The 27,724-nt window shown below is 38.3% G+C and overlaps 1 protein-coding gene across 1 annotated transcript in view; it reads right to left on the bottom strand.

The window, feature by feature from the left end:
• The window catches only part of Hmx (H6 family homeobox), a 172,689-nt gene that overhangs the window by 93,282 nt on the left and 51,683 nt on the right, over positions 1-27,724 (bottom strand). The window contains exon 2 of the mRNA XM_083127523.1: positions 7,516-7,603. Within this exon, the coding sequence (XP_082983649.1) occupies positions 7,516-7,603 (88 nt within the window). The remainder of the gene's footprint in view (positions 1-7,515; positions 7,604-27,724) is intronic.

The following is a 27,724-nucleotide window of genomic DNA, read 5'->3' as shown; positions in this document are numbered from 1 at the left end:
TTTTTAAACTTATGTTAATATGAAGTAGGTGCTTTAAACATAGCTTAACTCATATAAACTAAATATACTAAAAGAATATTGTTATAGTTAATACAGTTAACGTACATTAAGCCATACAATATAACTGGTTTTCATCATTCAACAAGTTCCAGCCTACAGTCAATTGTTAGGCACGCATAGAGAAGTATACTCAACGAAAAAAAAATTAATAATTCAAGAAGCACAGCTCAATATATCCTTTGCTACCATCCCTCCAAGAAGGAAATCATTGAATTTAATGCTGCATAACTTAACTGACTAACTAAGTCTCTAGCCTTCTTAAACCCGAAGGTTTATGGTTACAGCAACACAAACCTTCCATCTGTCCATCCTAAGCAAGATCTGTCCACTCTTTTCCATCCCTACCAATTTCCTTTAGGTCCTCTCAACGTTATCTCACCATCTTCGTCCTGGCCTTCCTACAGGTCTCTTACCATCAGGCTTCCCAACAAGAATCCTGTAAACTCCTCTTTCCTCTCCCATTCGTGCCACATGGTCTGCCTACCTAAGTCTTCTTGATTTATTTATTCTAACAATATATTGACAGGAATACAGATTATGTAGTTCTAAATTATGTAACCTTCTCCACTCACCTGTCTCCTCATCCCTTTTAGGTCCAAATATTTTTCTAAGGATTTTATTTTCAAATACTCTTAATTTATGTTCCTCTTTCAATGTAAGGGACCAAGTTTCGCATCCATATAATACCACAGATAAAGATATATCTTTATCTGTGATAATAAATACTACAGGCAAAATTACTGTTTTACATATTTTAACTTTTAGTTTCTTAGACATTATACGAGAAGATAAAAGTTTATAAAGAGAAAAGAAACACGCATTTCCTGAATTAAGCCTGCTTTTTATTTCCTCTTTATTATAATTTTCATTTGTTAGTATTACTCGTAAGTACTTGAATTTGGAAACTGGTTCAAACGAGTTGTTATCAACAATTAGATTTTGAAAATTACCTAGCACTTGGTTTCGGCCTGTAAGCATAGGCTATATTTAGTTTTCTCCTTGCTAACTTCCAAACCTATCTCTTTAGCTGCTTTTAAAAATACTTTAGCATTATTCTTAATTGTATTTACATCATCCCCTAGTAAGTCTACATAACTTAGTACATACATTGCAAATTATGTAGCTATTCAAGTTAAGAGATTTCTGTTATTTTGATATCAGTATGTAGGTATTAAATGTATGTATGCATACCTACAATAGCGGCCTCTCCGATGGCGCAGTGGTAGCGTTGTCGCCTTTTAATCAAGGGGTCCCGGGTTCAATTCCCGGTGGAGGCACATAGTGGTTCGGATCCAACTTTAAACTGTAGGTCCAGTCTCAATTAGCCTTACTAACACCAAATCAACCAACATTATATAGCGTTTGGAAGTGAATGAATCCTTGCACATTTATTGCATACAATACAGGCCCGTAGCCAGGCAGGGGCCAGGGGACTCAGCCCCCCTGGAACTACCGTCAGCCCCCTTGACATTAGGTAAAACTATTTTGTGTAATTTGTTTGCAGTGAAAAGTGAAAATGTAGACAGCAGATATTATTTTGCTCACAACTTTGGTGAAGGATAAATTCAGGGAGCATGAACAGCAGCTATTACATTCATTCATCTTATTTATAAGGAGGAGTCTAAGTAGCGGCAAGTATTTAGGAGATTCTCTTCTCTAGACTTCAGAAAGTTCCTTCACAGAGGAGCTTCTTTATCTGTATCTTCGTTGCCCCTGTTGCGACCTCCCATTTATACAGAAATCTGTGACTTCGATGTCATTATGAAAATTCCCTCCACATCTGCTCCAAAGGTTAACAGCTCCCAAGTTTTGGGAACGAAGGGGAGTTTTATTGTTTCGGCCGGGGAGTGGAATGTACGGTAGGCACTATGATTGAATATTGTCTATCTTTTCTTGTGTAATATAAATAACTGTATCATCAGTGTAATGGAGTGTGTAGTAAGGGATGATTTCAATAGCAGCCAATTAACACCTCAAGTGATATTTTAAAAGATATAGAAAAATGTAGTATTTGCGTATTTCTAAACTTTATGTAACTTAATGACCCCTCCCCCACTACACACATAATTTACCTACATTTAACACTGCTAAACTTTTGAAAAATGGATTTGATTTACGTAGCCCCCCTGATAACCTGTGAGCCGCCCCCTGGAGATCAATTCTGGCTACGAGCCTGATACAATAAACTTATCTGAACCGAGGGAACATCTTTGCGTACTTGAAGAAGCAGTTCCCGATTTCTTGCCCACCAGTCTGTGAAATTGGCAGCCGTTTACCAGCGAGACTGTTTCTATGCCTTTATGCGTAGCGCAGTGCATTGTGGGTATGAGAAACCACAGCTCACAGCCAGTTGTAGTCCCATGCACCATCAAGCACATTGGATGGCCTGTCAACATTGCTTCGTCTCGCAAAGATGGCGTTCAAAAGAGCAACTGGTGTCCTGCTGAGATTTTAGAGATTTGGGGAATCTTGTGGGCGTATTGTATAGTGCCACATTTGACCCCTGCAGAAAGGAATAGGCTTTGTAAGGGGGAGGTTCATTCCCCTGCCCAACTATCCTTGCTTACAATCCAACCGACTTGCCCTTGCACACACTTTTCAATGCGTTTCAGAGGGTATTGTACGCGATTGGCCTTGACACTTCATTCTCCCTTTCCGATACGTTCGGCGTTGGTTGCCACTGGTGCGTATAATGCGTGCACACACATTGTGAGCTGAAATTATGTTAATTGGCTTGATTCGATCTCGTGCATGTTTACGACACATGCTTAACTAAGTCACAACTAACGATGTAGACGAGAAAGAAATGTAGACAAGAAACATTCTGAAGTTGAAGCATTTGTCAAGTTTCGATACTATTGCGGCTCTGAAAATGTCCTACTCTGCAATTAATTAGTCTTTGTTATTTAACATTGCTCTTATACATCTATAGACTAATTATGATTCATGTTACCTGCCTTGTTCTATAAAGAATACCAAACAAAGTATCTCATTGGTGCTTGTGTTGCTTTATCTAATCATGATTCATTAGCTCTTGAAAGTTATACACATGTATTAAAAATTGCGCCTTACCTACTTATGGTAGAAATAATACATGATAAAGTTATATAATAACATTACTTTAAAGCATGATCTGATTTTTGCTATGCGAACTGTAATCTAGTGAAAAAAATAATAAATAGCATCTTCTTGAGCAAGAAAGCACGGATTGTTCTTTGTGCGAGTAAATATTTACGTTTATGCCAGGAAAGTTATGTTTATTTTTATTAGTATTTGTACATTTCTGCCACTTAAATGTTTTAATATTATATAATACCATCATAAACAGTACTTGAACTGTGTCAAATTAGTTCTAAATAAGACACAATGAAAATTAAATATCTAACTTTCTTTAAGAATAACCAAATATACAGAGTGTCCGAAAAGTCACGCAACCCGGTGTTTACGACCGTATAACGGAATAGCGAAACGGAATGAGAAGAAACGCTTTCTGCCAAGAGAATGCCCTGTATATTGGGAAAATTTAGAGAGACAAACATATGTAAGAACATGCATGTTTTAACAACAAATAAGCAAAGTGTTGCCAAAGGCGGAAAAAAAATATTTGCAAATCGTGTATATTGATGCACAGAACTCACTGAGGTAAATTATTGCAACATTTCACAATACCAACGAACAATTTGGATGGCCATCTAATGAATTTGACAGAAAAAGAACTTTGACGAAGTTTCAAAAACATTGCAGAAGGGAATAAATGGGCTGTTCCAAAAATCGATGTTTTCACAATATTACGAGGGACACTGTCAACACTGTTGGTGTCACGTGTCACTAACAGACGTGTTTCACCTCAGGCTATCACACTAAGGCACTTTTAACGACAAAGGAGAAAGTTGATTATTCTCGAACATATGCAATAAATTACATACACCTTGCAACCCTGAAATGTGGTTTCAATTGGATAGGTATGTCAACAGCCAAAATTCCTGGCATTGGTCGACAGAAAACCCACATGAGTTGCATGAACTACCCTTGCACTCTCCGAAAATCGGTGTATGGTGTGGAATATCGCGACGTCGTATTGTGGGACCGTTATTCTTTGAGACAACAGTGGATACTGCTGTGTACGGGGATCTCATAATGCAATTCGTTGCTCTCCTGGAAGAAGACGAACGTGATGTTTGGCTACAACAAGATGGAGCAACTTGCCATACATCTAATGAATCTCTTCGTATGCTGAGAGAATTTTTTGGTGATCGTCTAATATCCAAGGATTTGTGGCCCAGTCGCTCGCCCGATTTAACATCTGGAGATTTTTTCTGTGGGGTTACTTAAAGGGGAAAGTATACCAAACGGGACCCAGAACATTGGAGGAGCTGAAACGAAACATTACACAGGAAATTAATAATATCGGTACTGCAACCCTCAGAAAGGTATCTGAGAACATGATCAAGCGAACTAACTTATGTATCCAAGAAAATGGTGGACACTTCAAACATTTGCTTTAATTTGTAGTGATACCCACATTTCAGGGTTGCAAGGTGTATGTAATTTATTGCATATGTTCGAGAATAATCAACTTTCTCCTTTGTCGTTAAAAGTGCCTTAGTGTGATAGCCTGAGGTGAAACACGTCTGTTAGTGATACGTGACACCAACAGTGTTGACAGTGTCCCTCGTAATATTGTGAAAACATCGATTTTTGGAACAGCCCATTTATTCCCTTCTGCAATGTTTTTGAAACTTCGTCAAAGTTCTCTTTCTGTCAAATTCATTAGATGGCCATCCAAATTGTTCGTTGGTATTGTGAAATGTTGCAATAATTTACCTCAGTGAGTTCTGTGCATCAATATACACGATTTGCAAATATTTTTTTTCCGCCTTTGGCAACACTTTGCTTATTTGTTATTAAAACATGCATGTTCTTACATATGTTTGTCTCTCTAAATTTTCCCAATATACAGGGCATTCTCTTGGCAGAAAGCGTTTCTTCTCATTCCGTTTCGCTATTCCGTTATACGGTCGTAAACACCGGGTTGCGTGACTTTTCGGACACTCTGTAGTTAAAGAAATGTACGATGTAATTTCTCTGAATCCATGTGATAATTTTCCATTTCTATAACTTCCGACATTGCACTGATATTACTATATAATTGGCTACAAGGCACGTATCTAGAATCAAAATAATAATAAATATAATAATAATAATAATAATGTTTAAACTAAAAGAATATAATTACGTTAAATTAATTGAAATGGTATTAATTAAAATATTCAAATTAATTAATATATTTTTATTACATGAATAGGTAAAAGGACGGTATATGAATAATCATATAACAACACGTATCTATTCATTATCTAGCTTACGTGTAGTTAAGGTCGGCAAAATTTGTAAAAAAAAAAAAACTGCCCTGGGAAGGAAATTAATGTCAAATAGATATAGAATTGAATATTTATTGAATACAAAAAAATGATGTTAGATACAGTTGACGAAAAGTAAAGTACCTGGTCATATTTTATGAATGTTACGTTGTATGTAGTAATAAATCTTGCATAAATCTTCTCCTGTCATTCAAAGTCGTATGATCACAATATAATCCTTGCCTTCTAATAAGTTTGAAGAAAACAAATAACCCTCGATTAAACAACAAGTATATTTTCATTATTTAATTTTAGTTATTTTATTATAATATTATTTTCATTAATTAATTTTTGTACTTAGTAAATCTTTTGGGGGGTGGTCCGGACCCCCTGGATCCCCCTAAATACGTTCTTGTTGGCTACTGACAGAGCACGCACTGGTGAATAAGTCCGTAAGTTGAAAGAAGCACACTCTATCTTTGTCCTTTTTGCCAAAAGATCTGATATCGTCTTTATCATGTTTAAACCTTTCAGCATAAACGCCTTTAGGATTCTCTTAGTCTCTCAGCAAGACACAGGCGTCTTTATAGTCTTTCCTTGCAGCAAGCGTTTCTGAATCCTTAGTTTCAACGATGACTCTTGTCACCACTTTATAAGCGACTGCAGCGCCACTCAAAAAAGACAGTGTTTCCTACCCGCGAAGAGTCAGTGTGGCTACCCACCATGAAAAAAAATCACTAAGGGTAATGCAATCCAAATTGTAGTGTTTCAACTGTTCTACACTTTTAACCATTCGGGACAATAACAACGGATCGTGAAATGATAAAATCTAAACTTAAATTATTTCAGTCATTTATTACAGATAAAATACGACACTGCTGAATGAAAGACCAACAAGATACTATCGTAAGTTTGCTGAAAGTATCGCGATTTGTCGATTAGTTTGCCTGTGATAACAAAAAACACAAACCACGTGACCCGATATTTTCTCAGTTCTCGATTGACTGATTAAATAAATTGGTTTATTTTACGTCGCTTTTCTGCCACTTTCGACTAACTGCGACAATGTGGATGAATCGTGACGCCATGAAATGCATGAAGTGACAGCCACAAACACGTATAGAACGCACAACGCAATTCCTACAGAGGACTATCCTAGCTGCAGGTCCAGGCGACGGAGCCTCGTTAGTCTGCAAATAGTACTACGTGAAAGTGAGGTTGGCATTTGTGTGCCTTACACCCCTCAGAACTTTTTATTTTTGTTATTTAGCATCGCTTTTCTGGCACTGTTTGCTAATCGCGACGATGATGAAATTGATGAAGGGACAGTCACAAAGAATGTCCAGGTCTGGATTTGATTTGATTTGCTTTCTTTTACTTCGCTTCTTGTGCCACTTTCGGCTAATTTGCGAAGATGGGGATGAGTGATGAAATTGATGAATGGACACTCACAAACATCCATGCCCAGGCCAGGATTCGAACCCGGGACCTCTGGCGTCGTAGCGCGTTGTGATAATCACTCCGCCATGGAGTTTTTCTCAGTACTTGTTAGAGCTATAGAGATAAATTATACCTAGGATCCGGCTCGGAAACAGCATTTATGACAGTGACCCTCTGTTGCCACGTTTACCTACGAAGGAACTCGCGGTCAAACAACCAATTAGGCCTAGTGCTTGGGCAAGAAGCGGCAACAATAAAATCCATCCTTCCCGAAGCAGCTAATAGGGAAACAGGATTTTGTCAAAAAAAACGTTCTGCGCTGTGTATGAACACCGTTTGGTACAACAGCTGGAGAATAGGTGGGTCGTAAATTCTAGCTCAATATGACAAAAATCTTTTATTTCAAAGACCGGGATATGACTATTACACAAATATTTTCATTACACTTTATACAACCAATTTCAAGATTCTTAATGAAAATGCGCAATTAATTGAAAAGTTCGCACAACATGCGTTGGTATTCTCCTGTAGGTGTTTTGCCACGGGCCTTACGACTCGTGCAAGTCAGCAAACAGATAATAGCTAGCTATTTACTCCATTAATTTAGATTACATATTATACATATTAAAGTTGTATTATATGCATTAGTACTTACAGGTGAGGCGATGTCCATCCTCCTTTATTCTCCAATTGTAACACACTGTTCATCATGGCCAGGGGCAGTAGAAGGGTCAGGTTAACTACTGAAAGAGAATCATTTGCCGACATTAGTTTCTTTAATTGCCTACTTCATTATAAATACTGAGCAAATACTGAATTTAAGATTTCAGATATCAAATTACATTTCCAAATGTACAAGGATTGCTTACGATTCAATATTTGAGATTTGTAAAAAGTAAACATTATTAAGGTGACCTTATACCCTGACGAAAATTTCAGTATTCGCCTTGTCAAGTCTGTGTAAGCTCATGGGGTAACTTTGGTCACTATTATCTCCAGAACATGTGGACAAAAAGGTTCACATATTTACCTGAGCACTGAGAAATGATGTTCCTAGAGAACCACTTTTTGATATTTTCATTTATTGTACCAATGATCTCAAAATTAATTAATTTTACTCTTGAAATAGGGCAAAAACTACTCATGACGTGTTACTCAAAATGAAGCACGTGAAGGTGATTTTTTTTTCAAGTAGTACTTTTCAAAGGTGTTATATTTAAAATGTGTTTCCGTTCAGTAATATGTGGACGTAGATATGTCACTCCTCTCCAAAACCAAGTTTTGGATGATAGATTCCTCTCCACAGCGGCGCCACCAGCGTATTTCTTTCTGCTAGACTCAAGGGCGGAAGTAATATTTTCTAATGGGTTCAGCTGCTAACACACCCTTCTCTTTCTTTCCTTCCCTATTTCTATTTCTGTATTTATTTATTTATCTCTTCTTTCTTACGCTGTTTCTATCTGTCTCACTCTCTTGATTGCTCCGTTCTGTATCCGTTTCAGTCTCTCATGCCTTCTACATTACGATAATACGAACACAAAGCTCAAAAAATGCAAAACTTTAATGTTTCAAGAAAGGGTGCCAAAAAAAACGCCCTTGCCAGGTGCATTATTCACCTTCTGCCACCTCTGGTCATAAGATAATTAGTAACTCTCGCTTTTCCTTTCCTCCACGCTCCTACAAACAGCATCACTGTTGCCGAGATGGAAACCCTGCTTTCGCAGCTACATTCCTCCGCAGTTGGCAACACTGATCCTGGTTGCGACTTGAGCGACCTCAAAGCGCCCTAAAACCGTAACTTGAGATGCTTCTTAAGGGACCATTTTGGAAGCACTACAACCAAGAAATCGACTATAAACAGAAACGTTCTTAGGTTCCTCCTGAATTCTTGACCTGGGAATTTGACGAGAAACACTTCCCCACATAAATTGATATAAAACAGAGCGCTGCGATAAATGTGGTTCGATTCCTTTGCCATAAGTCTCCATTTTGTTCGCGTATGTGCCAAAAGAAAGTGCTTTTGAGAGAGAATGCGTTTTATCGGATAACGCTTTAAGACGCAAACTCTGCTGCCCTCTCATAGATGTCGTGACAGTCGTGGGGGATAAAGTGAATTGCACCATCCCGGCCACTCTTTATTTAATAAGAATCTACTACTCTTCTTGTTGTTTTCTTTTCCCCTTGCCAAGAACATGAACAAGAAAGCTTTTCGAGAGCTTTTTTCAAAAAAATATATTTTTTAAGGGAAGCAGTCAAAACATAAATGTTCTTATAGCTTCAAATAGATCACAGATCAGATACCATGCCATTGTTTTCTTCTCTCACAATTGCAGTGGTTAAATACCAGTAGAAACAGCAAATAAATAAATCTATGAGAAAGCAAGTATCTAGGTATACACTATACATATACACTAGGGTTATGACTAAAACTTTTTTTGCAGAATTTTGTATCTTGTGTGGTCGCAAATGATGAACTTTTGTGACCTATTACTAAAAAAATCATTATTGCAGGTGGCTCTAAAAAAACTTCCCGCACCAACCCGTTTCAGTTTCAGTGTGTGTCACGAGAACTGTATGTACAATAAATTTAATATTTTCATAACCCTACATTATCAATAACAAATATTTTTGGGGCTCTTTCGAAAAATACCACAAACAACATTTGAAAAGGGCATTACGGTGCTATGCACAGGGGAACACTTTACCTTTTTTTATTATTAATGTAATAATTAGTAAATTAATGTAGTAATTATTAAATCATTATTTATTAAGTGACAATTGTGTATATTTTCTCTATTTTCAGGTTTGGTAGTTCAATATTAGTATTATAATGGCATATTATAAATCAAGTGAAGCGATTAAGAAAAATGCGGAATCGTGGATGCAGAATGTAGCTATTGATGCAACAAAAAGACGAGATGTACCTATAATTGAAACACTTAGTTCTTTACTCAACTTCCACGAAAGAAAGACATTATTGGTCGCTATCATACACTTCTGGAAACAGCGAAAGATAAGAAGAAAGAATGGCTATGATAACTGGTGAGCTTACTGTTGTCTGGGAAAAATTTAGCTTTCCAATTTTATCAAAACAAACAATTATGTCAAAAGTAGTTAAATTGGTTGAAGAGAACGATAAAAATAGAAAGAGGAAAAAGGATTCATTTCAAGTTGAAATAGAAGATATATTTGACATAACGAAAACAGACGGAAATTGGTTTTGCCAAGAAGATAAAGAACTATACAAGTTACAAGTTAAATCACAAGGTAAAATTGGATATGTAACTAGCACAGTTGCTCCACAATCGTCCATCCATTCCTCTAAGCGAGTGCGAAAATCAGCTTCGCAATCTGAACCAAACGCTGTATTTGCCACTGATGTGGACAACTCATCATCAGCAGAAGTAAGTAGTGATGAAATCTTTTCTGACACAGCATCTGTATCAGAAGAAAGTGAAAATGACAAAAGAAAACGAGTCGTGCGTTTTTCAACATCACATGCAGCTAAGTTGGCGACAAAAAATCTATTTCAAGTAATAAAGCTGCTGTAGTGTGCTCCAGTCTAGCTGAAGATGGAATCAGTGTTCCAAAACCATCACGGCCAGGTGTTTGGCGAGCTGTTATAAGAAGTGGCGAAGATTCGCAAGTGTAAAATAAAATCTATTTTGCAAGAAGAGAAACATTTCTGCCTTCATTTTGACGGTAAGTGAATTGCAAATCACGAGTATCAAGTGGTAATCTTGAAGAGTTCACTTACAGAATTGAAACTAGGTATAGTAAAATGTGAAAGCGGATGATCACAGGATATTATTAATGCACTGCAAAGTTTGCTGAATGAATTTAATGCATGGAAGAACTTCAAAATGATCGTATGTGACACAATAGCAGTAAATACTGGAGGAGTGAATGGAATTGTTCAAAAATTAAAAAGTGAAGTGATCACAAGATGATTTGATCAGCCACAGTACATTGGCTGCCAGCATCATATTCTTGATAGAATTGCAAAGCATGTGTTAGACTTCTTTAATCCGATTTCTTCTACCAAACCAACTCTGAACTATGAATTCGTGGACGAAGTGATAAAACAATACGATGTCTTGCAGCAGTCCTACAAGCCAGAAAGTGAAATGATAACTGTTCAAAATCCAGGTTGGCGAGATGATTTTAGATTTCTGTATGAGTTATGTAGAGCATTCCGTTTCCTTAAAGAAACTGGTGCATACCCAGTAATTAAATGGAGAAAATTACCGTCTCTTCACAATGCCAGATGGAAGTCACGTGCTATATATGTTCTTTTTCGTACTTCCTCATTCCTAAATGGAGAATATCACTGGAAATACCGTGCACTTTCATCTCAAATACATGGCAGGAAACCTGGTTTTCTAACCAAATGTCAACGCAGAAATTCACCAGAAACTGATGGATGGAATTTCCGAATTAAATTGCTCTGCAGCTATGAAGTGCTTTGTAACGCACTGGAATGTTGAAAGATCCGTTGTAGATATACCATGGACGAATATCTGTGCCGAACGAGGGGTGAAATTAATGAAAGAACTGTACCAGAAATGCAAAACAGATAAATATTTGAATCTGAAGCTTATTTCAACTAATACATTTTGACTGTGCCGAATGTACTTAAGTTTGAGAATTTTCATTGTCATTGGTGCGGAACATTTTTTATGAATTGAACAAAATAATTGTTATTTTCTGATTCTATATTAAAAAGTTCATTGATTTCTACTACAGGCTAAAAAAATATTTTTTTGTCATAACCCTAATATACACGTCATGATGAACACATACTCAAATTACACTTCTTATTGGTTATGAACACTTAAATTGCTGGTGACAATAAAACGAGAGAATTTTTGTACAGAAGAACTGTAAGTCACACCGAGATTTAACTGAACGAATCATTTGGCAGAAGAATCAATAACGTCAGAATTCAATTTTACTGAAAGAATCATTTAGCAGAAGAATCAATAACGTCAGAATTCAATTTAACTGAACGAATCATTTGGCAGAAGAATCAAGAATATGTCAAAAGTCGATTTAACTGAACGAATCATTTGGCAGCAGAATCAAGAACAAGTCAGAATTCGATTGAACGAATTACTTGGCAGAGGAGTCAAGAATAAGTCAGTATTCGTTTAATCGAATGAATCGTCGATCTGAACGGAAAGAACTGTTCTTTCCATTGGTAATTAAATGCAAGGCAATTCAAAACCGAAAGGGTTTGGAAGCGAAGAAGTAAGCCCTTTTCTGACTTGTTCACTGCGGGTATATCCAAGCAGAACAATGAAACGCCTTCGTCGTCTCCTTAAAGATACACCCTTGCTCCTCCACGTTCCATCTTCATCACGTCAATTCAGGGCGAGCCCCCGCACTCTGAATATTAGCTTTCCACTCCCTCACTCCACATTACACGAAACAAAAGTACCCGCTTCGCCCGCAAGATGGCACGAGCTGCTTTCGAGATTTTCTCGCACCGTCAATTCCTTGCGGGGCCGATGAGGCACTTAACAGAGGAAGACAACCAGCTATTGTTCTCTAACTACATTCATTATCTTTAAACACATTAACTTAGCGACGCCGACTGGAAGTAATTATGAGAACATGTCCCATTCTGCTGGAAATTCTCACTCGCACTTACCCTCCTGAAGGCATTTTAATTAGTTGAGCACTTGAGAGGCCTCTGGTGACAACTCGAGAAAGCTTTCGCCGCCGTAGATCTGTCGTCTCTTAGCACGCCTCGATAAAAATACGACCCCTCCTCAGAATAAACAAAATTACCGCATTAACAACTACGCTATTAACTTTATATACGAGGAAACCTCTTTGAAGCTTAATGTGCAGTTCCTTTGAGAATAGAGCAGGAGGTTCCGGAACAAAACCGTTGCTTCACATTTGCTGTTCTGCGAAAGTACCTCGGTGCATGCTGGGAGTTAAGACCGGAAACGCTGAGCTGTACGCTGTAGTATATCACGAGATCATAATTATATACACTTTCTTGGTTTCGTCTGGCAAGTTTGAGAGTTTTAGACTGGTGCTTGACATTTTGGTCCTTGAGAAGTGGAAAAATGATGTCAGCCATTTTGGATCCAAGAGTCTTGCGAGGTTGATACTTGTCATGCCTATGAAAAATAGTGGCTTATTATAGTTCTGATTAGGAAAATTGATTGATTTAATTTATTTGACTCGCTTTTCTGCCACTTTTGACTAACTGCGAAGATGACGGACACAACACGGGCCTCACAGAGGAGTACACTGGCTGAGAGTCCAGGCGACAGAGCCTCGTTAGTCAGCAAGATGCAGTCCAGTGTGTTACGTGGAAGGGAGGTTTACATTTGGATGCCTTCCGAAAGCGTCACCATTTTCACACTTTGATTAGGACAAGAATGAATTAATGTTTTGGAATATAAATCTAAATTAATTTTCAATATTTCTGCAAGACCATTTTATTTTATTTAGTAAACCGTCATTGGCGCCACTCGTCACTCCTTTGCTGCCGCCATGTTTTTGATATTTCGGCACACCCCTAATTTTGTAAATATAACTTCGGTAAAATCCATGAGTGCTATTTATTCTTAAATTTGTGTGTGGCTATGAAAAGTGTTAATCACTTCTTGGGCCATATTGTACACAAAAAGCAATGTATCACTAAAGTTGTAATAGAAACCTGTTACTTTTCGTAATAAAAAAGTTTTAATCTGAATACTTATTCGTCCCAAACAGCATTCGCGACGAAGTCTTTATAGACACCAGACAAATTTCAGAAAGGCTTGTGCTTTCATTTTTGTTAATGCAAAGAGAGGTTTTATGTTTTAACAGAAAAAGCTTTTCCAGCACTCAGGGAAAAATTATTACAAAATTTTCCTCCTTTACGGATGACGGGAAAATATACTTTATTTATGGTCCAGAAGGCACACATTTCGTAGGAAATGACATAAAGGAAAAAATCCAATACGATTTCAGGTGCCGGTCTGTCGTACGTTTATCCCTTGCACTCAGTAAAAATCCCATCTTTCTTTCTTCAATCCATTGCACATTTTTCTCCGGCGAGCGCCGCAGTTTTACCTCTGAAAGCCACACAAAGAGGGGGAAAAAACAAGTGACCAGCGGAAACGGGAATTTTGAAAAAGAAAGCCGTACTTTATTCGGAATACGACCGTTTCCTCCGTTTGTGCGCAGTCTTCGGACAAACTCCCTCGTCCTCGTATCACTGCCTTGGCGGCCATCTGGTGTCAAGTGAGAGAAACTCGGATGAAATGTGTTGGTGGAAAATCCATTAGAAGAAATCTGTGATGCGTTCCCCGAGAAGCCTTGTCCCCTCCTTCCAATGTTCTACTTCCCTGTTTCATCTTGAAATCACATGACTGTCTTATTCCTCAGCTTAACCAATGTCCCTTGCCAGCGGAACACTGTTGCCAGCATCATATATATTTTGCACAGTATACAAACCAATTCAGGCAAAAGAACAAGTTTGGTTGACGAAAAAATCTGACCGTATAAATACTCAAAGGTCTTTCACACAAATACTAGATTAGAAAACGCATTAATGGATGAGAGAACCTATCATGGAGATTTGTACAAAATGATTGTTTTAAATTAAGACTTTTCAAGGATATTTCAATATAAGTGAAAGCCCAGAAAATACAGTTGTGATTTTAATTATAAGAGCATTATTCTTTACTCATATTTTGCTGCAAGTTCCGAATGATATAAACTAATTGGTAATATGCAATAAATTGAATTTCAACGTTTGTAAAACCATAAGAGATTTACTAGACTAACACAATCGTTGAAAGTTGAAAGATGTGTATATTATAAAAAGTTGATGATATAAAAGATTTTGGAGTACTCCATGACTGTAATCATACTTTCGGTTGACATGTCAAATGAAATTAGTTAGATCTAAGATAGGCTATTAGGTATGAAGAAGGAAAATTATTAGCAATTTATACATGTTTTATTTTTGTTTTTATCGCCCATTGGTGAAATAGGGTTGTCAAATCTGATTTCTAGGCTCGAAACTTACCGCTCTGTTATTCGAAAACTTCAGACAATATATTGCATCTTATGTTTCATTATGAACAAATGTGTATACGAAAGTAATTTCAACCTTTTCTTGCCTTTGTTTCGTTGTTTTATATAGTGTTAGCTGTATCCGGGTTGTACATGATATTATTACAAATACATTGTTTCTTGTAAGGTGTTGTTACACAGAAAAGTTAGAGGCATATTTAACTTAAGTATGTTCATGGGTATGGTTGAAAACGTCAGTACTCGTACAATAATCCAAAAACATTTTTATTTGGAAATAAGTTCCACAAAAGGCCGAATTTGAACATTCGTAATTGAATGTTGCATGGTCGAATCCGAATCTTTCAAGATATCGGATATCTGCCGGATACTGGATATCATATCCATGATTCGGAATGAAATGTCCATCCCTTGAATGTTCATCATCAACACACAAGGCTTGGCGTGCCGGCGTGCCCAAGGAAGGAGTTGGTGAAGGTCAACCCCCTTCGGCCCGGAATTGCTTTAAAAAAAAGTGAAATGCAGGAAAAGATTGCAAAATGAGGGTGGAGTACTATATAAAAAAGTATAGGTAAGTAACCCAACCTTTCGAAAATCTTGGTCACGCCACCGCACATAAGTAGTGATTATGGGAAAGCGAAACGAAAAAAGAAATGTTCTACAACAAAGCTAGGGGTGCAAAGGTTGGCCTTCTCTGAAGGTCCCCAAATACCAACTTTTCTTCCACGTAGTACATCGAGATGCATACTTGCAAACTAATCAGGCTCTGGCAATGGACCCAAAGTCAGTATAATCCTCTGTGGGGCTTCTGTAGTCTGTACGTTTTTGTGACTGTCCATTAACCGATCTTATTATATCACTATTCATCCCCATCGTTGCGATTAGCTACAAGTGGCAGCTAAATAAACTAAAATCAAGTTAAAAATCAACAAGCAAAGCTAACGTTGCACTTGTCATTGCACTCGTTTCGACGCGTAGTAGAAAAATCCACCCAGACTGGCCACACTGAATCGGCAGATGGACATCCTAAACACGTTAGTCAGAAGCCCTTACCACAAAGGCTTAAGCGACAGAGAGGTTTGTGCTCCAAAAGGCTGTTGTGATTCAGGGGACTCCTTCCCCAGGGGATTCCCAGCCTCTGGTCCATTTTGTCTCCCGAAGACTTCTTACGGCGGAGGGGCATTTGGAGCAATGCCCCTCCTTTCTTTTATTAGATTATCTTCAGGGCTCTTTGGCAGACGCTGGAGACAAGAAAGGGAGGACTGGAATCAAAAGGCGTGCCGTGGCCGAGTAGGCTGGAGGTGAGGAATGAGAAGGGGTAGTGGGCAGAATAAGCCTTGGAAGGAATAGTTGCGAAGCGAATTAGGCGCGAAAGGAACAATCATGGAGAAATAAGAGCGAAACCAAGATCAGCAATAGATACGAATTGAATATATACGAGGGCAGTACCAACTCGAAAAATCGTGGGGAGCAGGGTCCGCTAAAAAAAACTTTGATGAACGAAAGATGAGGATGAGATGATGAAATTGAAGAAGGGACACCAAAAAAGATCAGCCTCGCCCAGTCCGGGATTCGAGCTCGGGACACCTGGCGACGTACCACGCTGTGCTAACCACTCCTTCACGAAGGTCGGCGGAAGACAATAAGAGTGAAAGGGCTTACACACTAACAGTAAGGATGGCAGTTGGAATTTACTCCGTGCAAGATCCATAAACGCATCTCTACTTGTTGCAGTTCACGACAAGCAGTGTGCGAATTAACGGGTCGAATTTCTCCCCGGCAAAACAAAATTAGTTATTATTATTAATAAATAATAAATTATTATTAAATACATTATACGTAGATTACCATTTCTTAATTAACTATGTTGAAGAATCATTCGTATCCATTAATGGTTCAGTCATGCAAGATTTCTCTGCCGAAAATTGTGCAGCCTCGTGAATTGAAGAAGGACATCATTATGTAACTCACTAATCTCACCGAGCCGAGATAACAGCATGCTGTTTTCCACTTATTAAGTAGTGTTGCCCACGAGACGAGACGTGGAAATGCTGTGAAATGCTGTCTCGTCTCGAAAATATTCGTTTGTCTCGGGACACATGATCAATCTCGTCTCGTCTCGAATTTTTAAAAGCCTGTCGCGTCTCGTCCCATGGGCAACACTATTATTAAGTTTTCATGGCACATTGCTGATATATTATATATTATATTAAAGTGCTCACAATATATCTGTATGTAGGTTAGATGGACGTTAAGTTTGAACTTGACAATATACAGTGTGTTTTAAAAAGAATGACCCGATTTTAAAACCTTATATCTGTGCAACCATGTACCGCCAGTGACCCACTAGTAGTGCCCAAATAGACGCTAACCTTAGTCGTTCACAAGATGGCGTCTGTGCAACAGAAGGCGTTTTTTCTTTCTCCAATTCAGCAAGACATTACAAACTGTGACTTTTTCTTGTGGGGATACGTAAAACAACATGCTTTTGTTCCACCATTACCCATTGACTTGGATGTGCTGAAGGACAGCATCACGACTGCAGTAAATTCTGCAGAATGGGCCTGGTCAAAGTAAACTATTGTAGGTGGCAGCACCTCTGTTGAATCCCCATGCTTTTGATGGGCAATTGTTCTCCCATTTAAATACATGGGGAATTTGATGCTGAACGTGCTGCTATTTCATTAAGTTGCAAGTTTCGTTTCATCTTAATCTCAGAAATTATGTCGGAACATAATAGATAAATAATCAGTGCTGTGAAACTAAGAATTTTAATAACACGATCGTCAACAGCAGGAAAGATATCGGAACTCAAAAAAGCCTTAAAATTTGCACAGCACTTGTTTACATAATTTACAATTTTCACAATTTAAGTGCTATATTCTTGTAAATCTGGTAAAGAATAATACAAAACAATTCCACGCGACTGTACTTTTATGTTTATAGTTGTTATTAATAACCGATTCCTTTTTTTACGTGATATCATACTTTTCCTCCTGGCTAGTAAATATGGTTCTCTATTTTGTACATACGCATTAATCAAGAAATATTTTATTTTCTGTTTCATGTCTCGCAACCTCTAGGGCTTTCTTATTTACAAGAATTATAATTTTAAAATTGTTGTTAACAAGAAAAAGAAGGACGAAAATACGAGGGGAAAATGTCTGCTTAATACAAATAAAACATATGTTAATATTACGTTATCGGATAGGGCATTGTGTATAATAATAAATAGCATGCGCTTAGTCACTTAATACCTTTTTCCTTTGTAATTTGGGTAGTTTCCCCGATTCATGCTCCCGCCGTGAATTGCACATACTCGCAAGTCGCAACAAGAGGAAACATAAATGCGTAGTATAAAAATCTATTATTTTAAAATTATACACCCATGGCAGCTAGGGACGACCAAAATTACATTACGTTTAGTGCTCTTTGTGCATAAACATACTATATTTAGCGCGTCTGAGCTACCCTGCCATTGCGCTTTAATATATTAATTCTTAGGTTCAGGAGAATGTATTTTTCGGATATCGCGCTCCATAAAGCTTAGGGCAACCAGATGACGAACGAAATTCTTTAGGGACACCGACTCTGTGGCCGAGTGGTTAGCACATCGCGCTGCGACGCCAAGGGTCCCGGGTTCGAATCCGGGTCGGGCTTGGTTGTTTGTGAATGTCCATTCATCAATTTCATCATTTCATCACTCATCCCCATCTTCGCAAATTAGCCAAGAGGCACAAAACGCGAAGTAAAATAAACTAAATCAATCAATCAATCTTTAGGGACACAACAGGGGTGGCGCCTCTAGCGGAAAAGTTTGGCAGTGAACAACTCAATTCAGACGCGTTTGGAACGAATTCAGCTGCCGTCTTGGTGTTGGAGGGCACGTAGAGCATTTATAATACAGTGAGTGAAACTCGAGGACTTGGGTACCAGTAACACATTTTCATTATTAAATATAATTATTTGAAATCGGGTCATTCTTTTTGAAACACACTGTAAATTGGATCAAGTTTCCGAAGTTACTAGTTTGATAGTTCTTTTTGTACATGAGTTTGGATTTTCTTAGAATGTAAACATACTGTTTCTAAATTACATGTAAATTAATCATAAGATTTAATTACATAGTTTAGAACCTATGTTCTAAGGTACTTGGAAGCGCAAGGCAATAATTGAGTTTACCGACTGGTAACATATATATACAAATTTGCATACCCCCAAAAAACCTACCTCCCAAAATGAAACCTCAAATACGCCACTAAGTGGACATGTTCCCCAATGCAAGCTTAATTCTTACACTGACGACAAGTGCAAAGAATGTGAAATGCGAGATAAACTTAAGAGCAGAGCCATAAGCTAGAAGAAGTAGTCGATTTGCTGACCGAATTGCCGTTTCCAAGGCTTCCTTTCTGGAACGGAGCTCTTAAGGCTTCCCGCCAATTGAAGCCATACGAGGGAACAGGGGATTCAGGACCTAATTGGCACTTGAAAGCCAATGATTCTGTGACAGTTTCAGAATTAAGGCAGAAGCCTAATCCCTGATTCACCCCCTTTCCTAGTTATCGTCTTTCACAAACACTGAGCAAAGGGAATCCAGTGTAGTGCTTCGTCGAAAGGTGAAGCGAGTGGGAAAACGTGGTTACGTTGTGTTAACTCCAAAGGACTATTTTTGCAGGAAGTACTGGGGTGGCTTACTCAGTGACGTATTTAATGGGGGCTATCGGGCCCGAGTCCCCTGAAATACTCATCAGTACGGCTTTGAAAACAGTTATTTGTCACATTTATTAGCAGAATCCTTGCATCGCAAGCTACTTCTGTACCTTTGAAGAATCTCGTCGAAGATATCTGCCACGTGCATGAAAATTGCTTGTGCGCATGGTCAATGGAACAACAGCGACATACGCGGCCAAAATGGGAACTAAAGCACCAAACCTGGCCTGCCTAAACTACTCACATATGCATATAATGGCAGAAATAAACAAAACTTATACTGCCTAACCTATTCACATTTGACAAAAAGCCTTCGCGCATTTTCCCCTTTATTCGTTCAGCTCGGACCATTCACTCGTCCAACTTAGTAAGATGATGCACAGGACACGCGTCTCAGCGCAGATTCTATTGTTTGTGGTCCCACTATAGCAACGACGAAACAATAACACATAAGACAGAGACATCTGTTGGGCTGCTGCTAAACTACTATAGTCTATAGACAGGCACATATGATACTTCTGGAGGCTGTTCGATGCGTCTTCTTCTGCACTGTCATTCTTGGGAACTTCGACTGGTGATATGGGATCAGACGGCAGATTTCTTTGATGAGGGGTCTTCAAAAGTTTGTTTCCCAATATGGCATGTGCCTTAACCAGTGATTTAACCTCACACTCCCTAAAACCCCCCAAATTTTACCCAACAACCCCCTAGTTTTTCACAAATTTATGGACATTTTGGAGCTAAATGTACTACTTTTACACCACCCAAAAACGACCTTACCCTCCTCCCAGGTGGAAATCATACAGAGGGCTGCACAGCGGCCAGAATCGCTTACTAGGCCCGCCTGGCTGGTCGGGCGGGCGAGTAAAACTATATACCTGACTTTTGACCCGTCAAGCATGGAAAGCCCACGGGTAACGGGAAGGTCTTGCAAGACTAAGCTCGCTTATCTTCACGAACGCTCATTCCGGTTTTGCACCGTCTCCAGATACATGAGTCACGCAGTCACCGTTGCCAACTTTTAGATTCTAAAATGGTCAAGGAGCACTTAAAATGTTCATCACTTTTATCAATTCGACATTTATTCCTTACAGAAAACATTTGTATCACTCACACCCAGTGGCGGCGATTGGGTTCCAAAACTAGGGGGACAACTTGCAAAAGTTTAATTTCCCTTGGTACATGAGGTTAGCGTGGAGCAAAAGTGGCAAAAAGTGGGTGGGGGGACAACTGCACTCTCTCGGTCCCGCCCCTAATATTGCTGCCACTGCTGTCACCTGTAAAGGAGTACGAACCAAGTCTCGCAAAAGTGCCATCGTAAATATTTTGGAACTTTGTGTGACTGGTGGTGGTTCTACATTATACTTTTTGGGGGGTCCTCCCCTATGGTGCAGTGGTAGTGTCGTCGCCTTGTAATCAAGGGGTACCGGGTTCGATACTCGGTGGAAGCACATGGTGGTTCGGATCCCACTTTAAACTATAGGTCCAGTCCCGATGTTCTTTAGGCAGTAAGACAACTAAAATATCCTTAAATGTGCTAAACTTTTTTTTAAAAAAAAAAATCAGAAATACAAAGTAAGAATCTTGAAATATAACCTATATATTATTTAATGAGTCCTTCTTTGTTTCCTCATTTCAAAGTTTGTAGGATGTAAATGTCACAAACCATGGCCCCTTGTGGTTAGAGCTCCCGCCCGCCTCTGATTTGACGTATTCATTCAAATTATAACGTTAAACTAGAATATAAAGCCAGATAAAAAGGTCTTAATTTTATTGCCCACAAAAATTAGCCTTTTCTATCTTTCTCACTTCCATTTATTACGTTTATCGTATCAACCTCATAGAACGAGAGGCCCCTACATGCGCAAGGCCCAGGGTGGTCGCCCACTTCACCCACCTCCTGCTACGCTAATGGTTATACAACCTCAAGACACCTGCGCTGCGCCTAGCAGAAATTCAAATATTTCCATGATGCGTAATGAAATATAATGGCCGTTGGCAACACTGAAAGGAGTGCTCGCTTCTACTTGCAAGAACGTACATCGAGTCTCCGGGTCTTGTGCAGGTCTCTGATCATGGATAAACCACAGGTCTTAACAATTATGGTGACCATAAAGGAGTATGGTGTAAGGATTCAGACAATAAATTTAGGTATGACAAATAATTATATTTTCAAAGCTAAACAGAAATTGACAACCAAAGAAAGCCGAAATGGAAAGCAAACTTCTCAGTGGTTAAATATCATGAATAAAATGGCGTCAAGCGACTAGCTGCGTGGGGAAATGAAAGATCCATTAATGTTGTGGGTGTGAATGAAGAGTCCACCCAATTTTCCGCCATCTTATTTATGTAATTGCATACACACCATATTGGCACTCATACTCTCCCCATTTCTCCCCTTCGTAACCCACCCCCGTGTCACCCACCTACCCCTAAACGCGTTCAAGCTGACTGAGGGGGATAGTTGGCGAGATTGTTATCGTGTTGGCCTGGCTGTAATGAAGCGAGGAGTGCATTTCCCCCGTCGTTTTATCTCATTTGCTGGTCGCTCAAATGTTGCCAGATGCACAGAAAACAAACTTCCAAAGCTTTGTACATACGCCTCAACAAAGAAACTCGAAACGGTATATTCTCTGCATGCATGTACAGTGGCGCAACCACAGGGGAGCAGGGGGGTTGCCCCCACCAACCTTAGACGGAAATGAGTTCTAGGGGGGGGCAAGGGGGGCAAACATTGATGGCCAAGTGTGCCTGCCGGGGGCAATTACCGCCCACAACTTCAAATTTTATGCAAATGAAAATACTTTCCGTAAAATTTTCTTGCTCGCTTCGCTCGGAATGCCTGCTTTTCTTAGTCTCAAGTTTAGGACTGTAGTTAGGGGATGACGGGAGTCGGTTCTGGCCGCCGAACGATCTAAATGAAAATAACTTGTAAAATTGATTGATTGATGTTTAGTTTTATGTCCACTTTCCGCACAGAAAGGCTAATCGTTTCTGGGCCTACAATGAATGAAATGAGGAAACAAAGAAGGACTCATTAAATAATATATAGGTTATATTTCAAGATTCTTACTTTGTATTTCTGACTTTTTTTTAAAAAAAAAGTTTAGCACATTTAAGGATATTTCAGTTGTCTTACTGCCTAAAGAACATCGGGACTGGACCTATAGTTTAAAGTGGGATCCGAACCATTGTGCCATGTGCTTCCCCCGGGTATCGAACCCGGGACCCCTTGATCACAAGGCTATGATGTTACCACTACATCATCGGGGAGGCACAAAAGTTGTAAAAGAGAGAATGCATTGGCGTCCCGTGAAATTATTTGCACCCTATTAAATCAATATTGACTTCAGCCTGCAAAAAAATTGGATCCAGAATGCAGGATCCAGATCGCTCGCAATTGTTCTCTGTAATGCATTGTAAATTACCAGACAGAGAAATAAGACTTGTCTTAATTGATTTTGTTTTAAATGCATGAACAATTGTTTTGAGGAAAGGGAGCGTGCACATTTGAGAGACAATTTTTGTAATTTTTGCTGTTAGTTTATTGTGAGATGGATGAATTGGTTGTGTAATGTATTTAAATAATATAAGTTGTATATAATATGTATTAAAGAAATTTTCAATACGCTCCACGTTACATATATATGAAAAATATATCGTGCATGAAAGTTATATATGTCAATTTAAAAAAAGGAATTATATTTGAAATTCATTTATCAAGCATTTCTTGTCTTTCAAAAATAGTTTATGTGCTTATTTTCCATTACTAATGTGAAATTGAACGTGTTGAAAATATAATTCAAATCGTTTGTTCGAACACAAATGATTTAGCACCAACTTCTACCTTCTTTTGCATAATTTACGAGGGTAATAACGTCTTTGACACTAATAATAATAATAATAATGTTGGTCCCGAGTTCGAATTCCGGTTTGGGCATGGATGTTTGTGAGTGTGCATTCATCAATTTCATCTCATCACTCATTCCCATCTTCGAAAACTAGCCAAAAGTGGCTCAATAAGCGATATAAAATAAAGCAAATCAATATTAATAATGTTATTAACATTATTATTATTATTGGTACGTTCATCCTGGTATTCCCCCCAGACAAAAATTCGTGGTTGCGCCTCTGTGCATGTAAGATTTGATTGATTGATTTAGTTTATTTTTACTTCGCTTTTCTGCCACTTATCAAACAAACTTTAGCGGATGTAATTGGTCTTGAACAGCTTGTTATGATTTCTGTTCGAATCAACATTCTAACGCCATTTTCAATTTCGATCTTTCCGGTAACGTAGTGTTAAAGTCATTGCTAGGGAGACAAATTTATGGTAAATAAAAACTGAGGAGAGCGGTAAATAAAATGTTAGATCAGCGGTATAGACCAGCGGTGGAAAAAAAAATTGGCACACACTTTTTTTATTATGAGAGGTAACAACATACAAAAGGGCTATAAATTTATAAACAACTTCATTTTTATATACTGTACACATACACAAGTACTTAGCTGTCCAACCAAAAAAAAAAACATCAACACAAAATCAATTCATTTCTAAATTGCATATCTCAAGTGATTTATTCATTGTATGTATTTAAAGGATATCCTTGCTGTCCAACAAATAAAATAATCACTACTGCACATACACAAACACATGTTGAAAATGACATGATGATAAACAAAATTCATTCATGACTGAACACAAATTACACCATTGTTTTCCTTGAAGTGAGGGAACAGACTAATTTTATCGCTGCTACAGCTAGCAAGTTCAATGAAACTGAAAGTTGAGTAGACATTCGGGGGAAGAAAGGAATGCAGCTTCACAGGGAGCGAAGTTTTCGAACTGAGATTATGTGCATGGGAAATCCCAATTTGCAGCGTCTTCCTGATGTGGTCGAAGATAAAACGTTCTTCAGTTGCAAGTGGTAGGCAAACGTTTCGTTACAAATCGACATCCTCCGTTGCTGGTTTTTGCGTGTTTTATACTTAATTTGATGATATTTCACTGTTATTTCGCGAAAAAGCGTTTATTTCGTGGAAAAGCACACATTTCGCATTACTTCGCGAATAAAACTCATGCATATTTCATCATTTGGGGTGTAGTTACTTGCAGAATGTTCAAAATTGCATCTTTTTTTCACATTTCGCGATTTCGCCCATCGCAAAAATTCAATGTCCCTAGTCATTGCCTTGTAATCAACGAGTTCTAGATTCGATACTCGATGGAGCTTGAGCTTTAACTTGAACTGCGTAATGTATCTCCACCGGGTATCGAACCCGGCATCCCTTGATTATAAGTCGATGATGCTCCACTACGCCATCGAGGAGGTTAACGATACCTGCTGGAGGCAGATTGCACAGTGGTTAGGATCCAACTTTAAATTGTATGTCTATTTCCGACTATCCTATCTGTACATAAAGTGGACTAAAACAAACTGGATCAAACCATTTTGTTTATAGCGACAGGTACAATAGATTTCAATGTTACTAACGAAGTTACAGTCGGAGATATTTAACATTGTTATGCAATTACTAAAATACACGATATAGTTCCTATGATTTGTACCCCTTACTGACAGACAATCTAAAAAAGCGTTATTTTCTATTATTTTATAACAATCTTAAATTTCTTACAACTGACCAAATATTAAATTCATTGGGTTAAAAGATTAAGCACGTATTAACATAAATCAACATAAATATAGATCAATGAAAGAAAATAACAAGAATTACTGGAATGAGAGTTGCCTGCAGGTGTATATATGCTTTAGAAAAATACTGAAAAACGAGCAGCCGAGAAGTGGCGAATGCGCCAACTTTGGTCCCAAAAGAGCACTGTTTAGCACCACTGCAACTCATCTCAACAGCATCCCCATTCGAGGCTACTCTCTCCTCGACCACCTAACCATTACAATCCCCGCCTGGACGATTTGCAGAGCGGCAGAGCTTGGTATCGTGTGAGGGCGCTGCAGTAGCAAGCTTGGAACATTAGCAATACTCCCCTCCCCTTCTCCCTGCAGCCAACTGTCCCCCCTCTTCCCACCCTCTCCCCTCTTTTTCCTGTTCCACAGGACCTCATCACTTTAACAAGGCCTTCTGCTTTGGTCTATTTCGTTCATTAAATGGCTTTTAGCGCAGCCAGATAGGCTTTCAGAGTTCTATTAGAGAACATTAGCGGGTGTCGCCCCTGCACGGCCGGCCTGAATACCCTTGGGGAATTTCCGTGAACCACAGAGCGAGTCGACATCACAGACCGAGACTGTCAGGCGAGCCTTGAATGGCTGCCTGCGTGTCATTTTCTCCAACCTCTGCCCTTGTCTTCTTTCTGCCCCCACCCCTCCCCCCTTTCCATCTCCGCCGCAGTTTTTGTTTTGTTTTGTTTCACTCTAAGTAGATCATCAAACAACGTTATGACAGGCTGCGTTTCTGCTCGAGTGCGGGTGGGCAGGGAAGTGCCATCTTCCGGACGCTCGGGTCGAACCAGCCACCAGATGGTGCTCGGAGCGCTGAAAATAACTTGCGAAATTAATCCAACATTACACTCCACTCTCGGTTTCCTGGTGTGAGGTGCTATGGCAGATTTCTTACTGTTATCAAACACGGAATATCTAAATATAGGTATGCGTAATGAGAATATATGCATGGGAAAATTTAACACATTTTAAAAAGGTTAATAGGGGAAATAATAATAAAGAAACAAAGTTCAAGCCTAAATATCAATTTATCATTCATCTTGGTATTTGTACAGTGGGATCCATGCAAATTGTCCATGACTATTTTCATTAATTTTTCAACAGCTTGTTTTGAGTTTTCTTTTAATTGTTGAAGCTCTTATTGGGTCAAAGAAAGTGCACGAACATGGTGATGGACAATTTGCACGGTAACACTTATAGATCCCACTGTACAAGCGGCCTCTTCAAATGTAAGAAAATATAATTAAAAAAAGATGTAAAACTGATTACTCATTTTTCCTTTTACGTAGAAAGTTACAATATGGGATGAAAGGTTGTGAAGTGAACCCTCACGCCGTTTTATATGCAACCAGTCTTACTACTAAGCTGTGTGGGTTGTATATAGCACATTGATTATTGTACAGTATTTTCAAATTTTTGTTTACAGAGTTGACACATTCCTCTGCAAGGAAGTGGGATAATTTGTATTAGTTTTTCTATTTTCAAATGTCTAGTCTGAAGTCATGAGGATAGTCCTGCAAAAAACTATCAATGTACAAAACAAATAGCGTTTGCCTTTTTGAATATGCCGTAGTTGTTAACATCCATTATTCTACTTTTGCTACTGTTATGTTATATTCAGTACAGCAGAGTATTTATCACGGTACCATTTCCGTTGTGAAAACTATGGATAGGTGGAAAAGTGCACCTCTTAGAAAGTCTTGTAATATGTAGTGAAAATGCCGAAGATGGTAATAAAATGTGAGATAAAAAATATTTTTAAAAATGGGGAAAAGCAGTAACGCGGAAACAAAAAAAAGAGAATACAATAATTTTTTGTTTTTAAAATTTAATTGCATGGTAAATCTCTCGGCAGGGTGTTTGGACCAACCCTATGAATACAACTTTCTCTTTGATCTTTTCGGAATGTCAAAACGTCACAGTGGCATTACGTAACAATGTTATAATGCTTGCATCTGTGGCATATGGGCTTAATTGGTGATTTAGCTTTCAGTTATATAATGAGTACTATGAAGATCATCATACATTATTGAAAGTATGGATTAAACCCATTTACACCCTCGATTATCGCGTTTGTGAATATAAAGATGTTTTTATTTTCCTGAAAAATATACAAAATATGATTACATGGAAAGATGGAAAGATTATTATTTTATTTACACAGATTGATCAAAAAGTAATCAAAGTGTAGAATGTGCCGTTTATGATGTACAGAAGAAAGAATTAATTATGATACATTTACAGGAAGATTTTTCCATTTTTACTGTTGAGGCTTATGCGATTAACCTAGCACTAATTTATAAATATAAATTGGAAGTAAAAAATATATTAATATTAACAGATTCCAAAGTGTATTAAATTCAATACAGTTCAATTACTATTCATTATTTAAATGCTCTCCATACATTAATTATA

The sequence above is a fragment of the Lepisma saccharinum genome, chromosome 8 (genome assembly GCF_977018435.1).
Source record: "Lepisma saccharinum chromosome 8, izLepSacc3.1, whole genome shotgun sequence".
Classification (NCBI taxonomy): domain Eukaryota; kingdom Metazoa; phylum Arthropoda; class Insecta; order Zygentoma; family Lepismatidae; genus Lepisma; species Lepisma saccharinum.
The sequence above is the reverse complement of the archived record's forward strand: the minus strand, read 5'-3'. Positions and strand labels throughout refer to the sequence as shown.